The sequence below is a fragment of the Theropithecus gelada genome, chromosome 9, assembly GCF_003255815.1.
Source record: "Theropithecus gelada isolate Dixy chromosome 9, Tgel_1.0, whole genome shotgun sequence".
NCBI lineage: Eukaryota > Metazoa > Chordata > Mammalia > Primates > Cercopithecidae > Theropithecus > Theropithecus gelada.
Window position 1 is genome coordinate 111,903,002 of NC_037677.1, and position 26,522 is coordinate 111,929,523.

At 34.8% G+C, this 26,522-nt stretch overlaps 1 protein-coding gene across 1 annotated transcript in view; it reads left to right on the plus strand.

Annotated features, from left to right (window-relative positions):
* Positions 1 to 26,522, plus strand: part of ATRNL1 (attractin like 1) — an 831,601-nt gene that overhangs the window by 197,952 nt on the left and 607,127 nt on the right. Inside the window, exon 18 of the mRNA XM_025396530.1 lies at positions 11,758 to 11,976. Within this exon, the coding sequence (XP_025252315.1) occupies positions 11,758 to 11,976 (219 nt within the window). The remainder of the gene's footprint in view (positions 1 to 11,757; positions 11,977 to 26,522) is intronic.

Genomic DNA, 26,522 nt, shown 5'->3' on the forward strand with positions numbered 1-26,522 from the left:
GATCAAGTGTGTGGCAGTGTAGTGGTTTCAGGCATAAAATGGCCTTTTTAGCACAGCAGAACATTTCAAAACTGGGAGCCAGCTGCCCAGGAGAGTTGAATACAAGAGTTGAAGACTTGTGGGGAATGAGACAATGAGCGCCTTGTCCTGCCTCGATAGTCATGGTTGTCTCTCCACAAACATTATTGTTCAATGAATGAAGCTAGCATGAAAGATTACATACTGTTTGACTACATTTAGGTATAAAGTTCAAAAATAGTCAAAACTACACTATGTTGTTTAGAAATGTGTGTTTAGGTGGTAAAACTATAGAGTAAGGCAAAAGTTTATTCTCAAAAATGTCAGCTAGAGGATGTTGCTGGGAGAAGTTTAGGGGTGCCGATTAGGAAATGAGACAAGAGAGGCAGTGATCCACTGGTAGGCTTTGTGCAGGTCCAGTGTGTGTGTGTATAATAATTTATTAATCTTATATTTTTCTTTATGTAATTGTATATGTGTTATATTTCACAGTAAAAAAGGCTAAAAAGTAGGGAAAAAGTGGTTTGTGAAAGTCTAAGCTCTTATTCTCTTAACAACTTTCTAAAAATTATTTAGAATTAAGCTTATGTTCTCACAAGTTTTTCTTACATCCCATTCCTTCTCATTTGTTCTACTTTTTTGTTTTCTCACAATTTTTTTGGTGGTGTAACACACATAACGTAAATTTTACCATTTTAACCGTTGGTAAACAATCTTTAGTAAATTTTTTCAAATAAATTTGTGACATAAACTTTTGAGTCTTTGCATGTCTAAAAGTATACTTTTCATTTTCACTTGAATGATAAAATGGCTAAATGTAGTATTCTAAGTAATTTTTTCCTTGGAACCTCTTTAGCATTCAGTGTTGTGGATGAGAATGCCAATGCCAATCTAATTTTCATTCCTTTGTGGAACATCTTTTTTATCCCCCCTTTGGGAGCTTTTAAGATTTTTTTCTTTCTTGTTGGCATTCTAAAATTTTTCATGGTTTTAATTCAGTTTTTCAGTGATTGATATGGTTCTTTAAAATTAATTTTTTTTTGCAGTTTTTCATTGAAGAAAATCATTTTTAGATTTTTTAGATTTTCTCATTGGCTCTTTAAATCTGAAGAGTGGTTTGTTTCTTCATCTGCTAAAAATGTTCTGTAATGTCTTAAAATACATGTTTTCTTATCTTTACTCTTGTTGCAAATATTAAAATAGTTGCTAGAATGTCTAGATATATCTTAATATCTCTTAACTCTATTCATATTTTTTGTATTTTTGTTTGCTAATATTTAGCTATTTTTCCTTTTATAATCCTTTACTTGGGACTTTTTATTTAGTTGAAATAAGTTTTTTGAAAACACTGTAATTATATAGTACAAATATAAAAATTGTTGTAACTGATTTTTTTTGAGAAGGTTAGTGAAACATAATTCACTATTTTAACACAGGTATGAATTAAATTTCTACCACTGACAAATCAAATAATGATAACTATATACTGCTGGTGGAATTGTCAGCTAGGCAAGCATACATCAGATCTTCAGGTCTGTCATTGTGTCTCTTGTTTTTGATCTTTTGCTTCTTTTGTTTTCTTGATTATTCTAGAGGCTTCATTGTCTACTTCTACCATTTGTTCCTTGAGCAGGTAGTCTAGTTTGCTATTTTTTCTTCTCTGTAGTTCCGTTCTCTGTTCTGTTGTCAAGTTCGTCTTTCCGGAAGCTGTATATAGATCATTTGTGCTGATAATGTCCAGGACTACTCTAACAGTTATTTCTATTCCACAGGGTTTGTTTGTTTGTTTTGTTTTTTAGAGACAGGGTCTTGCTCTGTCACCCAGGCTGGAGTGCAGTGGCACAGTCTTGGCTCAGTGCAATCTCCGCCTCCTGGGTTCAAGCAATTCTCCTGCCGCAGCCTCCCGAGTAGCTGGGACTACAGGCGCCTACCCCCATGCCTGGATGATTTTAGTGTTTTTAGTAGAGATGGGGTTTCACCATGTTGGCCAGGTGGTCTTGAACTCCTGACTTCAAGTAATCTGCCCACCTTGGCCTCCCAACATGCTGGGATTACAGGTGTGAGCAACTGCGCCCGGCCTCCACAGATTTTTTATTATACACCTGTGTGTCGTTGTGGGGAAGAAGGGCATTGGACATTGCCTCAAGGAGACTTTGTATTTCTGGAAGTAGTAGTTACCTGGCAGTGATCCACTATCTGTGAATAACGAACTCCTTCATTGTTTAATTTTTCCCATGTTTTTAACCAACAAACATTTGTAGAGTAGTGAAGAAATGCCAGGAAATACAATAGGGACTAGGAGTACAATGACATTCTTGTTCAAAATACAATTTAAAAGTAGCTGAGTGTTACTCTTTCGTAGGTGTCAGCTTCTCGGCAATGGTTTTAGTATGCTGTTGACTTTAACTTTTTAACTTTTCAGGATAAATTATATATATTTACATTATCGTTTTCTACTACACATGTCTATTCATTTAACATTTGAGTCTTTAAAATACTTTTATACTTATCAACAAAACTTTGTATTGGAAGTGGTCTTTTAGTTGCCTTCAGGAAGTTGCCTCAATGTTCATTTGAGGTTTACTGGTAAATAGAAATTAAGGGAAATTTTTCTTTGGAAAGGAGAAACAAATAGGATTTTGCAATATTTTCCAGTATTTTTCAGTTATAATATTGTGATATCATTGTTTAAAATTCACAAATTGAAGAGAGGAAATATATATTAAGACAATTTTTGACTAATGGTTTCTGAGAAAGCTTTGCTAATATTTGGCGTTATTAATAATTGATATATTTTGGATAGTCAGATATTCTACTTGTGAAAATGAATTCCAGGGCAATGTTTAAAGCAATAGTAGGAGATTTAGTCCTAAATGTATAAAGGTTCAAATGAAAATGCAATTAAATTGATATAGTAAAATAGAATAATACACAACTTGAGGATAAGGTATTATCTCACAAATCTATATTTTTTTCAGTATTTGTAAGTTTATGTGTTCAATTTTAAACACTTTCACAATTAAGAAAGGTAATAATTTTTAAAATTTGATGACAATTTCTTACAGGTTGGTTTTTTAATATTCTTACCCGTTTGAAAAACCATATTGGATATTTTACAACTTGATCTTTTGAAAAGCCAAAAATAAATAAAATAAAAAGGATTGCTCCAATTACCCACATTTCATACAAGTCCTTATACCACACGTAACTTTAGGAACAATAGCATAGCCTGCATAAGGTTTCTCGTATCTTCTATAAGAAAGAGAAGAAAAATTAGCATATGTCAGTTTTTGAGTCCCTGCTAAATAGTAATTTTCTGTTAAAATGCATGTTGCTTTCTACTCTTGAAAAACAAAATCAGCATTACCTTATTTAATATCTTTATATCTGAAATGAAATCCAAGAGAATTATGATGTTGCTCTGAACTTGACATTTTTGAACTTATTATTGAAGGCTAAATCTAATAGATAAGCAGAACTAGAAGATTAATAGTTTCTCGTTGTCAGTACGGAAAACCCAGGATTCTGTATGTAAGCTAAGGTTTCCCCAGCTGTTTGGAAACATGAATAAGAATGTTGTATTGAGAACAGTTCAGATTTAATTTGTCCATGATGCACCTTAAGATATTTTAATGATTGTCTTTGCTATTTTTTGGTTTTGAAATTTTAGTCCTATAAGGACTATTTATTTATTTATTTATTTTATTTTATTTTAAACGGAGTCTCGCTCTGTCGCCCAGGCTGCAGTGAAGTGGTGCCATCTCGGCTCACTGCAAACTCCACCTCCTGGGTTCACACCATTCTCCTGCCTCAGCCTCCTGAGTAGCTGGGTCTACAGGAGCCCACCACCACGCCCGGCTAATTTTTTTTGTATTTTTAGTAGAGACGGGGTTTCACTATGTTAGCCAGGATGGTCTTGATCTCCTGACCTCGTGATCTGTCCGCCTCGATCTCCCTAAGTGCTGGGATTACAGTCATGAGCCACCGCGCCTGGTCTTATTTATTTTTAAAATTAAATTTAATTTTTAAAATTTCAGTGGCTGTAGGGGTACAATTGTTTTTTAGTTATATGGATGAATTGTATACTGGTGAAGTCTGAGATTTTAGTGCACCTGTCACCTGAGTAGTGTACATTGTACCCAACATATAGTTTTTTTTTTATCCCTCGTCTCCCTCCTTTGCTCTTCTGAGTCTTCATTGTCAATTATACCACTCTGTATGGCTCTGTGAACCCATAGCTTAGCTCCCACTTATAAGTGACAACACATACTATTTGTTTTTCCATTCTTGAGTTATTTCACTTAGAACAATGCTGTTGGCTCCATCCAAGTTGCTGCAAAAGACATTATTTTCTTCTTTTTAATGGCTCAGTAATATTCCGTGGTGTATGTATAACACATTTTCTTTATCCACTTGTCACTAGATTGTCACTTAGGTTGGTTCCATATCTTTGCAGTTGTGAATTGTGCTGTGATAAACACATGTATGCAGGTATCTTTTTGATATAATGACTTATTTTCCTTTGGGTAGACACCCAGCAGTAGGATTACTGGATTGAATGGTAGATCTACTTTTAGTTTTTCAGGAAACCTTCATACTGTTTTTCATAGAGGTTGTAATAATTTACATTACCACCAGCAGTGTATAAGCTTTCCCTTTTCACTGTACCCATGCCAACATCTATTGTTTTTTGACCCTTTAATAATGTCCATTTTGTCTGGGGTAAGGTGATATCTCATTGTGGTTTAAATTTACATTTCCCTGATGATTAGTGATGTGAACATTTTTCATTTTTGTTGGCCATTTGTGTATCATCTTTCGACAAGTATCTATTCATGTCATTTGTCTACTTTTTGATGGGATTATTTGTTTTCTTGTTGCTGATATGTTTGAGTTCCTTGTAGATTCTGGATAGTAGTCCTCTGTCAGATGCATAGTTTGCAAATATTTTCTCCTGTCTTGTGTGTTGTCTGCTTACTTGGATAATTATCTATTTTGCTGTGTAGAAGCTTTTGAGTTTAATTAGGTTCCTTTTATGTATTTTTGTTTTTGTTGCATTTGATTTTGGGGTCGTAGTCAAAATCGCTTATGCCAGTGTCCAGAAGAGTTTTCCTTAGGTTTCTTCCAGAATTTTTATGGTTTCAGGTGTTAGATTTAAATCTTTAATCCATCTTGAGTTGATTTTTGTATATGGCAAGAGACATAGATCCAGTTTCATTCTTCTACGTGTGTTGACCCAGTTATCTCAGCACCATTTATTGAATAGGGTATCTTTTCCCCAATTTATGTTTTTGTATAATTTGCCAAAAAATCAGTTGGTTGTAAGTATTTGGCTTTATATCTGGGTTCTCTATTCTGTTCCATTTTTCTGTGTATCCCCATTTTTCTATGTATCTTTTGATTACCATAGTCTTATAATACAATTTGAAGTCAGGTAATATGATGCCTCCAGATTTGTTATTTTTACTTAGGATTGGTTTGGCTATTTAGGCTCTTTTTTCGTTCTATATGAATTTTAGGATTATTTTTCTAATTTTGTGAAAAATGATGTTGGTGATTTGACTGGAATTGCATTGAACCTGTAGATTATTTTGGGCAGTGTGATTATTCTCATGATATCATTTCTTCCAACCCATGAATGTGGGATGTGTTTCTATTTGTTTTTGTCATCTGTGATTTCTTTCAGCAGTGTTTTGTAGTTCTCCTTGTAGGGATATTTTACCTCCTTGGTTAAGTATATTCCTAGATATTTTATTTGTTGTGAAAGGGGTTGAGTTCTTGATTTGATTCTCAGGGTGGTCATTTTTGGTGTATAGCAGTGCTACTGATTTGTGTACATTGTTTTACTGAATTGATTTATCAAATCTAGGAGTCTTTTGGACAAGGACTCCTTAGGGTTTTCTAGGTATATGATCATATCAAAGTCTTTAGGGTTTTCTAGGTATACAGTATAAAATCACATCATAGTCTTTAGGGTTTTCTAGGTATACAATCATATCATTGGCAAAAAAGGATAGTTTGACTTCCTTGTTTCCTAGTTGGATGCCCTTTATTTCTTTCTCTTGCCTGATTGCTCTGGGTAGGATTTCCAGTACTATGTTAAATAGAAGTGATGAAAGTGGGCCTACCTATCTTCTTCTAGTACTTGGAGGTAATGCTTTCAACATTTTCCCATTCACTATGATGTTTGCTGTGGGTTTGTCATATATGGCTTTTATTATTGTGTGGTATGTTCCTTCTCTGCCTAGTTTGTTGAGGGTTTTTAATTATAAAGATATGCTGGATTTTAATGAGTGCTTTTCCTGTAATTATTTGAGATTATCATATCACTTTTGTTTTTAATTCATTTTATATGATGAATCATAATTATTGACTTGCATATGTTGAACCATCCCTGGGATGAAACCTACTTAATCATGATGAATTATCTTTTTGATGTGCCATTGGATTCAGCTTGCTAGTATTTTGTTGAGGATTTTTTCATTTATGTTCATCAGGGATATTAGTCTGTGGTTTTCTTGTTTTCTTCCCTGATTGTGCTATCAGGGTGATACTGGCTTCATAGAATGAGTTAGGAAAAATTTCCTTTCTGAGTCTTTTGCAACAGTTTCAGTAGGATTGGTACCAATTCTTTGAATATCTAGTAGAATTCGGCTGTGAATCCTCCGACCCTTGACTTTTTGGCTGGCAAATTTGTATTACTGATTCAGTCCCACTGCTTGTTATCGATCTGTTCAGGGTTTTGATTTCTTCCTGATTTAAGTTAGAAGAGTTGTATGTTTCTAGGAATTTTTCCATTTCCACTAGATATTCTAGTTTGTATGCATAGAAGTGTTCAGAGTTGTCTCAAATGATATTTTGTATTTCTGTGATGTTGTTTGTAATGTCTCAGTTTTCATTTCTAATTAAACTTATTTGAATCCTCTCATTTGTTAATCTAACTAATGGTCTATCAATTTTATCTTTTCAAAAAGACAATGTTTCATTTCATTGGTCTTTTGTATTTTCTTGGTTTCAATTTTATTTAGTTCTGGTCTGATATTTGTCCTTTAATTTAATCTGCTAGCTTTGGGTTTGTTTTGTTCTTATTTCTCTAGTTCCTTGAGATGTGACATTAGGTTGTCAGTGTGTGATCTAGCAGACTTTTTGATGCAGGCACTTAGTGCTATAAACTTTTCTCTTAGCACAGCTTTTGCTATATTCAAGGTTTAGATAACTTGTATCACAGTTATTGTTCTTTTTGCACAATTTAAAACTTTCCATCTTGATTTAATGTTAACCCCAAAATCATTCAGGAGCAGATTGTTAAATTTCCATGTATTTACATAGCTTTGAAGGTTCCTTTTGGAATTGATTTCTAGTTTCATTCTGCTATGGTCTGAGAAGATACTTGATATGATTTTGATTTTTTTTGTTTGTTTGTTTTTGAGACAGAATCTTGCTTTGTGGCCCAGGCTGGAGTGCCGTGGCACAATCTCGGCTCACTGCAACCTCCGCCTCCCGGATTCAAGCAATTTTTCTACCTCAGCCTCCCGAGTAGCTGGAGTTACGGGCACATGCCACCACACCCAGCTAATTTTTGTATTTTTAGTAGAGCGAGGTTTCACCATGTTTGTCAGGCTGGTCTCAAACTCCTGACCTCATGATCCACCCGCCTTGGCCTCCCAAAGTGCTGGGATTACAGGCATGAGTCACCATGCCTGGCTGATTTTTATTTTTTAGAACTTATTGAGACTTGTTTTGTCGCCTGTCATATGGTCTATCTTGGAAAATGTTCCATATGCTGATGAGAAGAATGCATATTCTGCAGTTCTTGGGTAGAATGTTCTGTTAATATCTGTTAGGTCCATTTGTTCTAGAGTGTAATTTAAGTCCAGTGTTTCTTTGATGACTTTCTGCTTTGACGATCTGTGTAGTGAAGTGTTGAAGTCCTCCACAATTATTGTGCTGCTGTCTATCTCTTTCTTAGGTCTAGTAGTGATTGTTTTATGATTTTGGGAGCTCTAGTGTTAGATGAATATATATTTTAGATTGTAATATCTTCTTGTTGCATTGATACTTTTATCATTATATAATGAACTTCTTTGTTTTTTTTCTTTACTGTTGTTCCTTTAAAGTCTGTTTTATCTGATACAAGAATAGCTACTCCTGCTTGCTTTCGGTTTCCATTTGGATTGAATATCTTTTTCCACCCCTTTACCTGAGTCTATAAGAATCTTTAAATGTTAGATGGGTCTCTTGAAGATAGCAGATATTTCGTTTGTGGTTTTTCATCCATTCTATCAATCTATATCTTTTATGTGGAGCATTTATACCATTTACATGTAACATTAATATTGAGATGTGGGGTACATTTCTAGTCATCATGTTGATTGTTACCTAGTTACTTTGTTTTCCTCATTGTGTTATTACTTTATAGGCCCTGTGAGTTTTATACTTTCAAGAGGTTCTATTCTGGTGCATACTGACCTTTCATTTTCAGATTTAGAACTCCTTTTAGCTTTTGTTGTAGGGCTGGTCTGTTAGTGACAAAATCCTTAGCATTTGCTTGTCTCAAAAGGACTTTATTTCTCCTTCATTTATGAAAGTTAGTTTTGCTGGATACAAAATTATTGGCTGGCAGTTATTCTGCTTAGGGAGGGTAAATAGAGAACCTCGATCCCTTCTGGCTTGTAAGGTTTCTGCTGAGAAATCTACTATTAGTCTGATAGGTGTTTCTTTATAGATTATCTGATACTTTTGTCTTAGTGCTCTTAGAATTCTTTTGTTCATGTTGACTTCAGATAGAATGATGACTATATACATTGGTAATGTCATTTGCGCACTGAATCTCTCAGGAGCTCTTTGAGCTTCTTGTATTTGGGTGTCTAAATCTCTAGGAAGGCCAGGGATGTCTTTCTCAAGTTATTCCCTCAAATAAGTTTTTCAAATGTTTTTCTTTTTCTTTTCCCTCAGGAACACCAGTGATTCTTAGGTTTGCCTGTTTTACCTAATCTCATATTTCTTGGATACTTTGTTCCTTTTTAAAATTATTTTTTCTTTATTTTTGTTTGATTGGTATAATTCAAAAGCTTTGCCTATGAGGTCTGAAATTATTTCTTCTACTTTGTCTTAGAGTAGTATTTGTCTAAGACAAAGTGTTGTTAAAACTTTCCACTTGGATTTTGCAATTTTCTAAATGTGCCTTTCATTTCCAGAAGTTTTTTTTTAATGTTTTGTTAATATTTTTACTTATATCCTGAATTGTTTTTTTAAATTTTCTTATGTTGGTTTTCACCTTTCTCTTTTATCTTCTTGAGTAACATAGTAGTTCTGAATTCTTCGTCTGGCAAATCAAGGATTTCATCTTGGTTTGGATCTATGCTGAAGAGCTAGTTTGATCTTTTGGCGATATTATAAAACCCCAGTTTTTCGTATTGCCAGAATTATTTTTCTGGTCCCTTCATACTTCTGTGGCCCTTATAATTATTTTTGAATTTATTTTTGATTCAACTGTGCTTTTTTCATTTCTTTTTTTCCCCTTGAGGATGTGACTTTAATGTTTGTAGTTTATTTTAATCTAATTTGGCTCTTGTTGCTTTTAGTCGTGAAGACTCTGTATGAGTTCCTTGGTGGGAGGGCCTTTTCATGGTGGCTTTCTCAGATGCTGGATGTAGTAGTGATGTGCTCCATTTATAAGCAGGTTCACTGTCTCCTGTGGGGTTGGAATGGCAGAGATATCATGAAGCTTATTTCATTTGCCAGTGGTGTGACTTTTTTATTTATTTATTTTTTCTTTCCCCAGTGTTTTATTCACTGGGTTGAACAATTCAGACTTTAGGTCAATAGGTGGTGTCCACAGGTAAAATCTGGCTGTTGCTAAAGCAGGTATCATGATCCTTTCTTAAAAAAAGATAGTTTTAAAATAAAACTTACTGTCTTAGGAAATACCTGTATGACAATATTAAAAAATTTGATTTATTAAGGGTGAGTCTCACTAAAGATTTACTTTCTCCTCACATGATATATGATACAAATCATTACATGATAGTAAATAATTGGAATGCCAAGCCAATATTACTAATTAGATATTTTCCCTTGTGTCCTATTGATAGCATAGTAACCCAATATACTTTTGAAAACAATTAGAATAAACTAGTTAGCAATACTGTGGGTTAACTAACCATAGATATATGATAAGTATTTTAAACCAACAAAACTAAGGAGGGATATGGTAAATAGTAAATGTTCAGTTATCTAAGGATTTAAAAAATTGTGTCATTTAGCACTGTGTACTGTTGAAAAAATGTAAGATTTTAAAGGAAGACTCTGTGTCAATGAATTATTTATCTACAAATTTAACATTAGCCACTTTTATTTAATGACTCAAAGAGTATTCTTCCTTTTTTATTTCTTATTAAGAAAATACAAGAGATGGTACTTAAGTCTCTACCTTCCTATGAAGGTATGAGATCCTTACCCCTCAAAGGATTGACAACTACAAATAATGTTATAATTGGTAAATTTTTAAGTCCAATATCCTATTATCTGTGCACAGTCAACGATATCAAGTTCCTGATGTTCACTGAGAAATTTGTGCCATTGTTGTTTGTAGTTTTTCTTAGGAATGTTTTTGTTTCCAGTAGCATTAAACAACTGAGTGGCAGCTAAGCCATTAACATACAATGAAATTGAGTCTGCCAGAAATCTACCATTTTTTTCTTCCATTGTTTTTTCTTTCATGTGACCAGAAGACATCATTCATATGCCTTGTATGTCTGTCACTATCTTCTATTTATAAATAATCCCCAAGACAAAATATACTATTCCTAGCTAAATAATAGTAAAAGTAACTATGTAAATATGAAAAGTCTCTCAGCTTAATGTAAGATGCTTTGGTTGTTAAGTCAAAGTTTAAAGTATTTCATAGCAATGGCTATGACTGTGATGTTTTGACTATAATGTCTGCTTATCTTTGACAAACATTACCATATTCATAGGCTTTGTTGAGTCTCATAGGTTATACCTGAATCAAAAAACAAAAAGACAAAGAACCAACAACAACAAAGGTTGAATATCAGCAAATGAGCCATGGAGTGTTTTATAGCCTGAAAATTAGAATGTGTGCTCTGGTTGCCTGGCTGAAGGAGAGTACCAGGTTTTCATGTTCCCACCCAGCTTGGGTTTTTGGATGAGATTAAGTTTATTCATCACATAGTAGCCAAATACTAGTATCTTGGACCCTTGTGAGGAGCATTATCTGTAACAGGTAGTCCAAATATAGCCCAGCAATCTCAGGAAATGGGCAGACATCACTTACACTGGATGTCCACAGGCAGAATACAGGATGTTCTTTTGTTGAAGGTTCTTACGAGGCAAAACAAGAACAGCTAACATGGCTTTATATCACAGACAATAATAAAGGTGGTCTGTAGGGCCCTAGATGAGCTCCCCAAAAATTCTAGTACTGCCAAAATTTTCAGGAGTCTTCAGTACTGATTTTATTTTTCTCCAAGTCATGGTTAACCACACCTTTTTTCACTCCTATGGCGGCCTGTTTATCTCCTCTTTGTTTGTGATATATGTTTTATTTGCTTTTAGTAATTGCTGTCTTGTAAGTATTATTGCAAAAATGTTTATATTAACTATAGATGACCCTTCATTGTTTTTATCATGATCATATTTATTTTTTTATTAGCCTATAATTCTGTTTGAATGTATAGTCAGGTTAACATATTTGTCAATGTTCCTGTCACGCAGCTCAAAATTGTTCTGGATTGAGAACCTGTGGACAGTGTTTGGAACAGCCTGGATGTGGCTGGTGCAATGATCCTAGTAATACAGGAAGAGGACATTGCATTGAAGGTTCTTCACGGGGACCAATGAAGCTTATTGGAATGCACCACAATGAGATGGTTCTTGACACCAATCTTTGCCCCAAAGAAAAGAGCTATGAGTGGTCCTTTATCCAGTGTCCAGGTAATAATAATGTGATGGAAACAATTTCAGTTTCTGCTTAAGGGATCCTAGAAGGAGTTTTCCATTCTTATAATAAAGGAAATTTAGCTTTAGGAGAAAAGAACAATGAAAATGAGACTAAAATGTCAAAGATAAAAAATTTTTCCATAGACTATATCTATCTCAGTTATGCAGCTGGTATTCTGTTAGAATCATTAGATAGGCTAAATGAATTAATGGAATATCATGATTAGCTTTCATTTCTTTTTAAATATTTTGTTATTTAGTTTAAGTTCTGGGGTACATGTGCAGAACATGCAGGTTCCATAGGTATATGTACGACATGGTGGTTTGCTGCTCCTATTGAGCCATCCTCTGAGTTCCCTCCCCTCACCCACAACCCCGCAACAGGCCCTGGTCATGTTGTTCCCCTCCCTGTGTCCATGTGTTCTCATTGTTCAACTCCCACTTAGGAGTGAGAACATGTAGTGTTTCATTTTCTGTTCCTGTGTTAGTTGGCTGAGGATGATGACTTCCAGCTTCATCCATGTCCCTGCAAAGGACATGATCTCATTACTTTGTGGCTATGCAGTATTCCATGGTGTATATGAACCACATTTTCTATATCTAGTCTATCATTAATGGGCGTTTTGGTTGGTTCCGTGACTTTGCTATTGCAAGTAGTTCTATAATAAACATACCTGTGCATGTGTCTTTATAGTAGAATGATTTATATTCCTTTATGTATATACCCAGTAATGGAACTGCTTGGTCAAATGGTATTTCTGGTTCTAGATCCTTGAGGAATCACAGTGTAAAAACGAGCCTATTTCTCCACAGTCTCGCCAGCATCTATTGTTTCTTGACTTTTTAATAATCTCATTGTGGTTTTGATTTGCATTTCTCTAATGATCAGTGATGTTGAGCTTTTATTCATATGTTTGTTGGCTGTGTAAATGTCTTCTTTTGAGAAGTGGCTGTTCATATCCTTTGCCAGTTTTTTTATGGAGTTGTTCATTTTTCTTCTTGTAAATTTGTTTAAGTTCCTTGTAAATTATCGATATTAGACCTATGTCAGATGGGTAGATTGCAAAAATTTCCTCCTATTCTGTAGGTCGCCTGTTCATGCTGATGATAGTTTCTTTTGCTGTGCAGAAGCTCTTTAGTTTAATTAGATATTATTTGTCAATTTTGACTTTTGTTGCAGCTGCTTTTGGGATTTTCGTTATGAAGTCTTTGCCCATGCCTGTGTCCTGAATGTTATTGTCTAGGTTTTCTTCTAGGTTTTTTTTTATGGTTTTGGGTTTTACATTTAACTCTTTAATCCATCTTGAGTTAATTTTTATACAAGGTGTGAGGAATGGGTCCAGTTTCAGTTTTCTGCATATGGCAAGCCAGTTTTCCCAGCACCATTTATTGTGTAGGATATCCTTTCCCCATTGCTTGTTTTTGTCAGGTTTGTTGAAGATTAGATGGTTGTAGATGTGTGGTGGTATTTCTGAGGTCTCTGTTCTGTTCCATTGGTCTACGTCTGTTTTGGTTACTGTAGTCTTGTAGTATAGTTTGAAGTCAGGTAGCATGATGCCTCTAGCTTTGTTCTTTTTGCTTAGGATCATCTTGCCTATATGGGGGTCTTTGATTCCATATGAAATTTAAAGTAGTTTTTTTCTAATTCTGTGAAGAATGTCAATGGTAGGTTGATGGGAATAGCATTTAATGTATAAATTACTTTGGGCAGTGTGGCCATTTTTACGATGTTGATTCTTCCTATCCATGAGGATAGAATGTTTTTCCATTTGTTTATGTCCTATCTTATTTCATTGAGCAGTGCTTTGTAGTTCTCCTTGAAGACGTCCTTCATATCCCTTGTTAACTGTATTCCTAGGTATTTTATTCTCTTTGTAACAATTGTGAATGGGAGTTCATTCATGATTTGGCTGTCTCCTTGTGTATTGTTGGTGTAAAGGAATGCTTGTGATGTTTGCAAACTGATTTTGTATCCTGAGACTTTGCTGAAGTTGATTATCAGTTTAAGTAGTTTTTGGGCTGAGATGATGGGGTTTTCTAAACATAAAATCATGTTGTCTGCAAACAGAGGAAACTTGACTTCTTCTTTTCCTGTTTGAATACCCTTTATTTCTTTCTCTTGCCTGATAGCCCTTGCCAGAACATCCAGTACCATGATGGATAGGGGTGGTGAGAGAGAGCATTCTTGCCTTATACTGGTTTTCAAAGCAAATGCTTCCAGCTTTTGCCCATTTAATATGATATTGGCTGTGGGATTGTCATAAGAAGCTCCTATTATTGAGCTATGTTCCATCAATACCTAGTTTAGTGAGAGTTTTAACATGAAAGGATGTTGAATTTTATCAAAGGCCTTTTCTGCATCTATTGAGATAATCATGTACTTTTTGGCTTTGGTTCTGTTTATGTGAGGAGTTATGTTTATTGATTTATATATGTTGAACTAGCCTTGCATCCCAGGGATGAAGTTGACTTCTGGTGGATAAGTTTTCTGATGTGCTGCTGGATTCAGTTTACCAGTATTTTATTGAGGATTTTCACATCGATGTTCATCAGGGAAATCGGCCAGAATTTTCTTTTTTTGTTGTGTCTCTTCCCGGTTTTGGTATCAGGTTGATGCTGGCGTCATAAAATTAGTTAGAGAAGAGTCTGTCACTTTCAGTTGTATGGAATAGTTTCAGTAGGAATGGTACCAGCTCCTGTTTGTACCTCTGGTAGAATTTGGCTGTGAATCTGTCTGGTCCTGGGCTTTTTTTGGTTGGTAGGCTATTAATTACTCCCTCAATTTCAGAACTGTTACTGGTCTCTTCAGGGATTCAACATCTTCCTGGTTTACTCTTGGGAGGGTGTATGTGTCCAGGAATTTATCCATTTCTTCTAGGTTTTCTAGTTTATTTGCATAGGTGTGTTTATAGTATTCTCTGATGGTAGTCTGTATTTCTGTGGGGTCAGTGGTCATATCCCCTTTATCATTTTTTTATTGTGTCTATTTGTTGCTTTTTTCTTTCCTTCTTTATTAGTCTAGCTAGCATTCTATTTTGTTAATTTTTCAAAAAACTATCCTGGATTCATTGATTTTTTTTGGAGAGTTTTTCATGTTTCCATCTCTTTTAGTTCTGCTCTGATCTCAGTTATTTCTTGTCTTCTGCTAGCTTTTGGATTTGTTTGCTGTTGCTTCTTTAGTTCTTTTAGTTGTGATATTAGGGTGTCAATTTGAGATCTTTCCAGCTTTCTCATGTGGGTATTTAGTGCTATAAATTTCTCTCTGAACAGTCCTTTAGCTGTGTCCCAGAGATTCTGGTATTTTGTCTCTTTGTTCTCATTGTTTTCAAATAACTTCTTGCTTTCTGCATTAATTTCATTATTTACCCAAGAGTCATTCAGGAGCAGGTTGTTCAGTTTCCATGTAAGTGTGTGGTTTTGAGTGAATTTCTTAATCCTGAGTTCTAATTTGATTGCCCTGTTGTCTGAGAGACTGTTTATGATTTCACTTCTTTTCCATTTGCTGAGGAGTGTTTTACTTCCAATTATGTGGTCAATTTTAGGATCAGTGCCATATGGCACTGAGAAGAATGTATATTCTATTGGTTTAGGGTGGAGAGTTTTGTAGATGTCTATTAGGTCCACTTGATCCAGAGCTGAGTTCAAGTCCTGAATATCCTTCTTAATTTTTTGTCTCGATCTGTCTAATATTGACAGTGGAGTGTTAAAGTGTCCCACTATTACTGTGTGGGAGTCTAAGTCTCTTTACAGGTCTCTACGAACTTGTTTTATGAATCAGGGTGCTCCTGTAATTGGGTGCATATATATTTAGAATAGTTGAACTCTCTTGTTGAATTGTTCTCTTTACTATTATGTAATGCTTTTTTTTTCTTTTTTGATCTTTGTTGGTTTAAAGTCTGTTTGTTGGAGACTAGTATTGCACCCCCTGCTTTTCTTTTTTTTTTTTAACTTTTCATTTGCTTGGTAAATTTTTCTCCATCCCTTTATTTTGAACCTGTGTGTGTCTTTGCCTATGAGATGGGTCTCCTGAATATAGCACACTGATTGGTCTTGACTCTTTATCCAGTTTGTAAGTCTGTGTCTTTTAATTGGGGGATTTAGCTCATTTATATTTAAGATTAATACTGTTATATGTGAATTTGATCCTGTTATCATGATGCTCTCTGGTTATTTTGCACACTAGTTGATGCAGTTTCTTCATAGTGTCATTGATCTTTATATCTCGGTGTGTTTTAGTAGTAGTTGGTACCGGCTTTTCCTTTCCATATTTAGTGCTTCTTTTAGGATCTCTTGCAAGGCAGGCCTGGCGGTAACAAAATTCCTTAGCATTTGCTTGTCTGGAAAATATTTTATTTCTCCTCTTATTAAGCTTAGTTTGGCTGGATATGAAATTCTGGGTTGAAAATTATTTAAGAATGCTGAATATTGGTCCCTAGTCTCCTCTGGCTTGTAGAGTTTCTGCTGAGAGGTCCACTGTTAGTCTGTTGGGCTTCCCTTTGTAGGTGACCTGGTCTTTTTGTCTGGCTGCCATTAACATTTTTGCCTTCATTTCACCCTTAGAGAATCTGATGATTATGTGTCTTTGCTTGATCTTCTCATGGAGTATCTTAGTGGTGTTCTCTGTATTTCCTGAATTTGAATATTGGCCTGTCTTGCTAGGTTGGGGAAATTCTCCTGGATAATATTCTGAAGTGTGTTTTCCAGCTTGTTTGCATTCTCCCTGTCTACTTCAGGTACACCAATCAATTACAGGTTTGGTCTCTTTACAAGGTCCCATGTTTCTTGGAAGCTTTGTTTCTTTTCATTCTTTTTTTCTGTAGTCTTGTCTGCATGCCTTATTTCAGCAAGGTGATTTTCAAACTCTTATATTTTTTCTTTCACATTGTAACTTTGGCTATTGATACTTGTGTTTGCTTCGTGAAGTTCTTGTGCTGTTTTTTTCAGCTCCATCAGATCATTTATGTTTCTCTCTAAACTGGTTATCCTAGTTAGCAGCTCCTGTAATGTTTTATCAAGGTTCTTAGCTTCCCTTAGCTCAGTGTAGTTTTTTATTACCTGCCTTCTGAAGCCCACTTCTGTGAATTCGTCCATCTCATCATCTGTCCAGTTCTGTGCCCTTGCTGGAGAGATGTTGTGATCATTCGGAGGAGAATAGGCACTTTGGCCTTTGCTTTTTTGGCATTTTTGTTGTTGTTGTTGTTGATTCTTTCTCATCTTCTTGAGTTTGTCTAGTTTTGAGTTTGAGTTTCAGTTTGTCTGTTTTCTTTGAGGCTGTTTACCCTTGGATAGGGTTTTTTGTGGGGACTTTTTTTTGTTGTTGTTGCTTTCTGTTTGTTTTTCTTTCAATGATCAGGTCCCTCTTATGTAGGACTGCTGTGGTTTGCTGAGGGTTCACTTCAGCCCCTATTCATCTGCTTCGCTCCTGCATCTGGAGATATCACTCAAGGAGACTGGAGAACAGCACAGATGGGTGCCTGCTCCTTCTTCTGGGATCTCTAAACTTGAGAGTTAGCAAGTCTGTGTCTTTTAAGTGGAAAGTTTAATTCATTTACATTAAAAATTACTATTGATATGTGAGGGCTTATTTATGGCATTTTGTTAATGATTTATGGTTGTTTTATGTATCCTTTGTTCCTTTCTCTCTTGTTTATCATTGTGGCTTTTTAGTTTTCTGTAGTGGTAGCATTTGAGTCCTTTCTCTTTCTTATTTGTGTCATTGCTTCATCAGGGAGTTTTATACTTTCATTTGTTTTTATAATGGCAAATATTGTCCTTTCACTTCCTGAAGTGTCTGTTTCGGGACTTGGCTAGTGGTGATGAATTCCCTGTTTTTGCTTGTCTGAACATAGCTATCATAATACCGAAGAGGGAAAGCCGAAAGCTTTTTTTTTAAAGAACTGGAACAACACAGGGATGCCCACTTGCACCACTCTTGTTTAACATAGTCATGAAAGTCTTCAGACTGAGCAATTAGGCAAAAGCAAGAAATTAAATGGATCTAAATTGGAAAGAAGGGAGTCAAATTGTACCTATCTGCAGGTTACATGATCTTATATGTAGAAAAGCATAAAGATTCTATCAAGAAACTGTTAGTACTGACAGATGAATTCGGTAAAGTTACAGAATGCCCAATGAACACACAAAAATCAGTAGCATTTTTACACATGAACAATGACTAGGAGAAAAGGAAATCAAGAAGGTAATACCATTTATAGTAGCTACAAATAATTAAAATACTTAGGAATAAATTTAACCAAGGAGATGAAAGACCTAGAAATCTTTAACATATACATTTTAACTTGTTAAAATATTTTTCAGATTTATATTAATACCAGTAAGATATAATAATGCTATTCATATAGGTCTATTCTTTTTCTTCATTTTTGTCTTATTTTTACTACTACATCCATATATGTTGTGGACCCAACAGTACTTTATTAAAATTATTACTTTATATAATTTTATATCTTTTAAAGAATTTGAATGATGAAAGGAGGGCAAGCATATATTTATAGCTCTTATTATATTAATCTTTTTACCATTTCTGATTTTCTTTATTTGTTCCTGTGGCTCCAAACCATCATATCGTATCTTTAGCCCAACACAGGTTTTCTTGACTCACCTATTTTGTGCTTTTATTGGTAAAGATGTTGCATTTTTATGGTTATAGGATAAATAATACCATTATATACATATATTAAAAAATAATTCTTTAAAATATCAGGTAATAGAAAAAAGGAAAATAAATATGCATTTCCTGGTTTTATTATTACACAATAGTTACCACTACTGTTTTTCTTTTTGCATGGAGTTGAATTACCATCTGGGTCACTTGCTTTCCTGTGAACAACCTCCTTTAGTATTTCTTGTATGGCTAGCCTTCCAGCATCTAATTCTCCTAATGTTTTAATATTTAGGAATGTCATTATTTCTCTAATTTTTTAAATGTAGCTTTGCTTGATAGAGGATTCTTGGTTGGCATTGTCCTTTTGAGTATATATTATTGTACTGCTTACTGGTCTCTATTATTTCTGATTTAAAATCAGTTGTTAATATTACTGGGCTTTTTTGTAAGTGAGAAATGATTTTCTCTCTTTCTTCTTTCAAGATTTTGTCCTTGTTGTTGCTTTCATCATTTTAATTATAATGGGTCTTTTTGTAGATTATACAATCTACTGTGTTTGTCCTATTTAGAGTTTTTTAGGTTTCTTGCATGTGTAAGTTAATGTTTTTCATCAAATTTGAGTTTTCAGAAACTGTGTTTTCAAATACTTTTTAGTTTCTTTTCTCTTTCTCCCTTCTCTCTTTCCAATGTTTCTATTATTCATATGATAGTAAAATTAATGATGTCCCATATGTTTTTCCAAGCTCTGCTTACTTTTCTTCATTCCTAGTTCTGTCTGTATTTTAGATTACATAATCTGTCAGTCTATCTTTAATCTTGCTGATTATTTTTCTACCAGTTCAGATCTTCTGTTGAATTCTTATAGTGTATTTTTTGTTATTGTACGTTTCTTCACAATTCTTATTTCTTTGTTGATATTCTCTATTTGATGAGACATTGTCATCATACCTTTCTTCTTCAGGCATTATTTATTTCCTTCCTTCCTTCCTTCCTTCCTTCCTTCCTTCCTTCCTTCCTTCCTTCCTTCCTTCCTTCCTTCCTTCCCTTCCTCTCTCCCTCCCTCCCTCCCTTTGTCTTTATTTGTTTGTTTATTTATTTATTTATTTATTGAGACAGAATTTCACTCTTGTTGCCCTGACTGGAGTGCAATGGCACGATCTCAGCTCACTGCAACCTCTTCCTCCTGGGTTCAAGCAATTCTCCTGCCTCAGCCTCCTGAGTAGCTGGGATTACAGGCGCATGCCACCACACCTGACTAATTTTGTATTTTTAGTAGAGACAGGGTTTTGCTGTGTTGGCCAGGCTGATTTTCAACTCCTGACCTCAGGTGATCCACCTACCTCGGCCTCCCAGAGTGCTGGGATTACAGGCGTGAGCCACTGTGCCTGGCCCCTTATTTTTTATATCTTTAATTATTTTTGAATATTTTTATCTTTTTTTTTTTTTGAGACAGAGTCTTGCTCTGTCGCCCAGACTGGAGTGCAGTGGTGTGATCTCGGCTCACTGCAAGCTCCGCCTCCCAGGTTCATGCCATTCTCCTGCCTCAACCTCCCTAGTAGCTGGGACTACAGGCGCCTGCCACCACGCCCGGCTAAATTTTTTGTATTTTTAGTGGAGACAGTGTTTCACCGTGTTAGCCAGGATGGTCTCAATCTCCTGACCTCGTGATCTGCCGGACTCGGCCTCCCAAAGTGCTAGGATTACAGGCATGAGCCACTGTGCCCAACCTATTTTTATCTTTTATGTGTATTCTTTGTTTTAATCAGCTCGCTCGCTCTCTCTTTTTTAATCTCCTGGTTTTTATGGTGTTTTTGAATTTTTTATTTTGAGATTTAATTTAGAATTTTTTTTTCTCTTCCTTGTCAGGGTTTGAAAAACCAAGGTTGGTAGGCCAAATCTGGTCTGCTGCAGATTTATGTAAAGAAACTTTTATCAAAGTACGACTTTACCCAGTTATTTGTGTATTATGTTTGTTTGCTTTTGCACTACAGTTGCAGAAAGGAATAGTTGTAACAGAGGGTGGCCTGCAAAGCATAAAACGCTGTCTAGTCCTTTATGTAAAAAAAGTTTTACCAATTCCTTTCTTGTAGTATATTTGTATGACCTGGGTTGTGGATGTATCTACAAGGGCCATTTACATCTGCTTTTACAATATCTGTGGGGGTTTTTTTTGTTTGCAGCGCAGGTTTATATTAATGTTTTACTTGGTGGGTTGTTCACCAAATGTATGATGTGAATTTAAAATTACCATATAAGCCTGACATAGCCTTTAAGTTCTCACAAGTGATGTTTTTCTTTCATACGCATATCCCAGGCAACTTAAAATTATTTTCTGCTTTTTGCAGAGCTTGTAAAGTATTTTAATACCTTTTTCATAAATAGTATCTCCAGTTGATAGGATCACTTTATGAACATGGTTCAGTTTAGCTTGCTTCCTTTAGGATGCCAAGAATTATATCTTCTTGGTCTGCTGGATTTTGGAACCCATGCCTCCTAGTTCTTATTAGTCTATTCCATGTATAGTAAAATTTGGTCGCTAGCTCAAACTTAGCCTTACTATTCTTACTTTGAATCTCTTCTTCATTTCTAGCATCTGATAATTCCTATTTCTTTTAAAGTGGTATATGTATTGAAAAAATGCTTTGGGTAAATTTTTGTCTTAAATTTCTGTGTATATTTTTAAAATTTATTAAGATTGTCACAAGGATATTTTTAAATGTTGCGCATCTGTTGCAGAGCAACTATTTTTCAAAACTATGTACTTATTTGCATATCAAATGCTGAGTTGTCATTGTATTTTATTTTGATTTTTTCCTGTTTGTGTGTCCATAAATGAGGAGCCATCTGGAGTGGTTTTAAAATTTAGAGAAAATAGAATGGATGACTTCTCTTTAGTTTTATTCGTATTCCATAGCTACTGAGATATTAGATGATATTAGAACCTTTCAAGCAACAATGTAACCTCAACAGACTCTTATGTACAAGCTTACATTTCCTGTCGATCTAACACTCTTTTGGTAGTGGGGAATATAACATAATCATAGGCTTACTAATATATCATTTTCTTGTTGGTATTTGATACAGCCATTATGCCTGGGTCCCTTTCCTATAATATACTTTCTCCTTTGCCATTGCTACCATACTAGTTATAAGGTGTGACAATTACCAGACTTTTTTCACCAGGTATTTTTTCTGCAGTTAGGTCTAAAGTATACTGGCTTTCTGCATCATATATAGACCATGTCAGGTTTCCTTGGTTTACACTTTCCGCCAGATGGATGAAAGAATACCAGTGATATGCTTCTTGACTGCCCTATGAGTAACCTTTGTTTTCAGAATTTTTCTTATTCAGAAAGGAGGGTTAAGTGGCATTTTGTCAGGGAACCTCTTTTATCATCAAGAGGTATTGTAGATTAATACCTTCTAGGTTTGTTCATGTAGGTCACCCTAATGCCTATCATTGCTGGTACCTTTACTTTCTATTTTACTGTTAATCTGTGAGGGAGATGTTAGATATGAGTGCTAAATTTAGCTGTCTCATTCAGATGTGAAAACTTTTTTTTTTAAATGATTCTTCCAAATGCCCAGAAATTTCATGAAGTTGTTACAGCAACCCATTTCTTACTTTAAATCTTCTGTTAAGTCTTTACATGTAGTGGGCACTCAATACATTTGGTTTTTACCTGAGTGAATTAATTAGTGGTGTCACAGAGTAAATTTTCTGTGAAACAATACCTTAAGCTTTTAAGGATAATGTTATAAAATTAAAGTTTTTAATAGCATTATTGTATAATATTAATTTATTATAGACAATTGGTAATACAGAAAAATCTTACTGTAGTAAGATACCCATCAGCTTTTCCATAAGCATATTTATACATTTCATCACAAAATTGTCATCATTATGTTAAATTGAAACAAAATATGCACATGTTTTATGGGGTTCAATGTGATGTTTTAATACAGGTATATGTTGTATAATGGTCGAATCATGGTAATTAACATATCTATTACCTTAAACATTTATAATGTCTTTGTTGTGAGAACATTCAGAATCCTCTCTTCTAGCTATTTGAAATGCATTATTGTTAGCTATAATCACCTTGCTACTGTTCTTGTATTCTATTGCATAGTAGGTATTCCTCCTATCTGTAACATTGTATGCATTAAACAACCTCTCCATATCTCCCCCCCTCCTATTCTCTCCAGTTTCTTGTAATCATCATTATACTCTTAATGTCTATGAGATCTTTTTTAAAAAGATACCACATATGACTGAGATCTTGTGGTATTTGTCTTTCTGTGCCTGGCTTATTTCGCTTAAGAAAATGTCATCTAAACTCATCCATGTTGTCCCAAATGATGGGATTTTATTTTTTTTATGACCTTTTTCATGGCTGAAACATATTTCATTATGTGTGTATGTATATGTGTGTGTGTGTTTATTTATTTATTCACACTTTCTTTATCCATTCATCCATGTTTGGTACTTAGGTTGATTCTATATTTTGGCTATTGTGTGTAGTGCTGCAATATATTAATACATTGGAGTGCTGATGTCTCTTCAACATACTGATTTTATTTCCTTTGGACGTACACCTGATAGTGGGATTGCTGGATCATATAGTATTATATTTTTATTTTTTTGAGAAACCTCCAACTGTTTTTGATGTAGCAATTTACATTCCCATAAAAAATGTCTAGAGTTCCCCTTTCTCCACATACATGCCAGCATTTGTTTTTTTCACTGTCAATTTTATAATTTACTCATGGCTGTTTAGGAGCATGTTCTTTAATTTCTATCTATTTGTACAGTGTTTGAAGTTCCTTCTCTTTTCTCCTAGTTGCATTTCCTTATGGTCAGAAAAGATACATCATATGATTTTGATATATTTAATTCATTAAGACTTTTTTTCCTGACGTATTAGCTATCCTGAAGAATGTTCCATATGCATTTGAGAAGAATGTGAATTCTGCAGCTTTTGGATGGAATATTTTGCATATGTGAAGTCATTTTTGTCTTAAATTCAGTTTATGTCCAGTGTTTCCTCATTTATTTTCTGTCTCGATGATCTGTCCATTGCTGAAAGTTGGGTGTTAACATTCCCCTACTACTATTGTTTTGCTTTCTATACCTCCCTTTTGATCTATTAATGTTTGCTTTCTATATTAAGTTACTCCAGTGTGGGTTACATGTAAATTCTCAATTGTTCTATCCTCTTATATTGATCCCTTTATTAGTAAATATTGACCTCATTTATCTGTTTTTATAGTTTTTGACTTGAAGTCTATTTTGTCTAATAGAAGTATAGCTAATCCTACTTACTTTTGTTTTCCATTTGCTTGCAATATGTTTTTGCATCTCATTACTTTAAGTCTATGCATATTCTTAAAGGTGAATTGAATTTTTTGTTGGCAGTATGTAGTTGGGTCTTGTTTCTTTATTCATTGACCCTGTTTGTCTTTTATTTGGAGAATTTAAGCCCTTTACATTCAAGGTAATTATTGGTAGGTAAAGATTTTGTACTACCATATTGTTACTTGTTTTCTAGTTGTTTTGTAGAACATTTCTTTCTTTCTTCTTCTCTTACTGCCTCCCTTTGTGTTGAGTGATTTTTCTCTATCAATATGATTTGATTTCTTGCTTTTTATTTTTAGTGTATATATTATAGCCTTTTGGTTTTTGCTTACCTTGAGCCTAACAAAAAAAAATCTTATTATTTTAAAAGGCTATTTTGAATTGATAAGTTAATTTTGGCCTGAAGAAAAGGAAAAACCCACTCTATTCTTTAACTTCATTACTCTTCTACATTTTGCATTTTTGATGTCATAATTTATATCTTATATTGCTTATCCCTTAACCAAATCATTTTAGTTGTTATTATTTTTATTTGCTTTGTTTTTTAACCTTCCTAATAGGGATATAAGTATTTCTTGACCCATGATTACCATGTTAGAGTATTCTGAATTTGTTTAGGTATTTATTTTTACCTGTCAGTTTTATAGTTTTGAACTTTTTTTGTTACACATTAAGATTATTATTTTTTCTTCTAGTTTGAACAACTCCTTTCAGTATTTTTTGTAATGTAGTTCTAGTTGCAAAGGTTTTCTTCAGCTTTTGTTAATCTGGGAATGTCTTTATTTCTAATGAATAAATTTGCTTTATACAGTATTCTTGGCAGGCAGTTTTGTTGTCTTTGAATATGTCATCCCACTCTCTCTTGGCCTGTGGGGTTTCTCCTGGTAACACTCCTGTCAGGCATATTGGAATTCTTTTATGTGTTATTTGCTTTTTTTTTCCTCATGCTGCTTTCAGTGTTCTCCGTCTTTGACTTTTGAGAGAGTGGTTATATATGTCTTAGGGTTATCTTATTTGGATTGAATCTGTTTTGTTACCTTTCACCTTTCTGTACTTGAGTATTTATATCTTTCTTCAGGTTGGGACATTTTCTGTTATTATTTTTCTAAATAAGCTTTCTTCCCCATTTTCATTTTCTATTCTCTTTTGAACACTAGTGATACACAGATTTGCTCTTTTGACACTGTTTCATAGAACCTCTGTGTTTTTCTCATTGCTTATCTTTTTTCTTCTCTGAATGTGTATTTTCTGATAGCTCGTTTTTGAAATCAGTGATTCTTCTGCTTTGTCATTCTGCTATTGATGCACTTTACTGCATTTTTTCTTCCTTTCTTTCTTTCTTTCTTTTTTTTTTTTTTTTGAGATGGAGTCTTGCTCTGTCACCCAGGCTAGAGTGCAGTGGCGCAATCTTGGCTCACTGCAACCTCCGCCTCCTGGGTTCACGCCATTCTCCTGCCTCAACCTCCCAATTAGCTGGGACTACAGGTGCCCCCCACCATGCCTGGTTAATTTTTTATATTTTTAGTAGAGACGGGGTTTCACCATGTTAGCCAGTATGGTCTCGATCTCCTGACCTTGTGATCTGCCTGCCTCGGCCTCCCAGAGTGCTGGGATTACAGGCGTGAGCCACTGTGCCAAGTCTTCATTTTTCATTTCATTTATTATTCTTTTTAGCTCCTGGATTACTGTTTGATTTGAAAAATTATTTCAATTTGTTGAATTTCTTTAACAAATTCTTCATTTGTTCCACTGTGTTGTATTGACATTGCTGATTTTTCTTAAAGCAGCTATATTTTAATTCTTTGATTGCCTATGATTTATGTGCATATGTTTAGGATTAGTGATTGCCACCTTGTTTTGGGCATTTCATGAGGCCATCTTTTCCAAGCTAATCTTTCTTCTTCTTTACATGTGTCTCTGTATGTGTTTTGATGAATTAGGTATTTTTTTCCAGTCATTGCAGTCTGAATTTGTTTGTGACTGTTCTATTTCGGTGGGCTTGTTGATATATTCTGAGCAGACTGACCGTTGTATTTCATTTTATTGCTAGAAGGTGCCCTGAGCCCAGCTTTGACATGATTGTCTAATGCAGGGTCCAAATTCATTGTGATCATGGGAGATCCACATTGGGTGCCCAGGCCATGTAAGAGATCAGGGTCAGACCCTCACATATGAAGGATTGTAGACCATCCATCTGACATTGTGGCACTCACAAACATCCTCTGTGGTGTGGCATCCTCTCCGCCAGGGATGGTAAGCCACTACCAAGTTCTCTGTGCTGCCTGTTACTAGCCCTACTCTCTTTTTTTTCCATAGGTGGCCTCAGGTGGTTCAACCCCATTGTACTTGTGGTGCTCTTTATGGGATGATGCAGAAGCAAATCTCCCATGGAGGGGTTCAGGATGGTAGAGAAGCATAATGCCTACCTCCAGCTTCTTCTTTTAAGTGTAGAATCCCTGAGTCCTGGAGGCCTTTCTGCGTATAGTACTCTAAGGGCTTGGGGATGGGGTGCTGTGGTCACAGAAAACTGATTCTCTCACTGTCAACCATACTTTT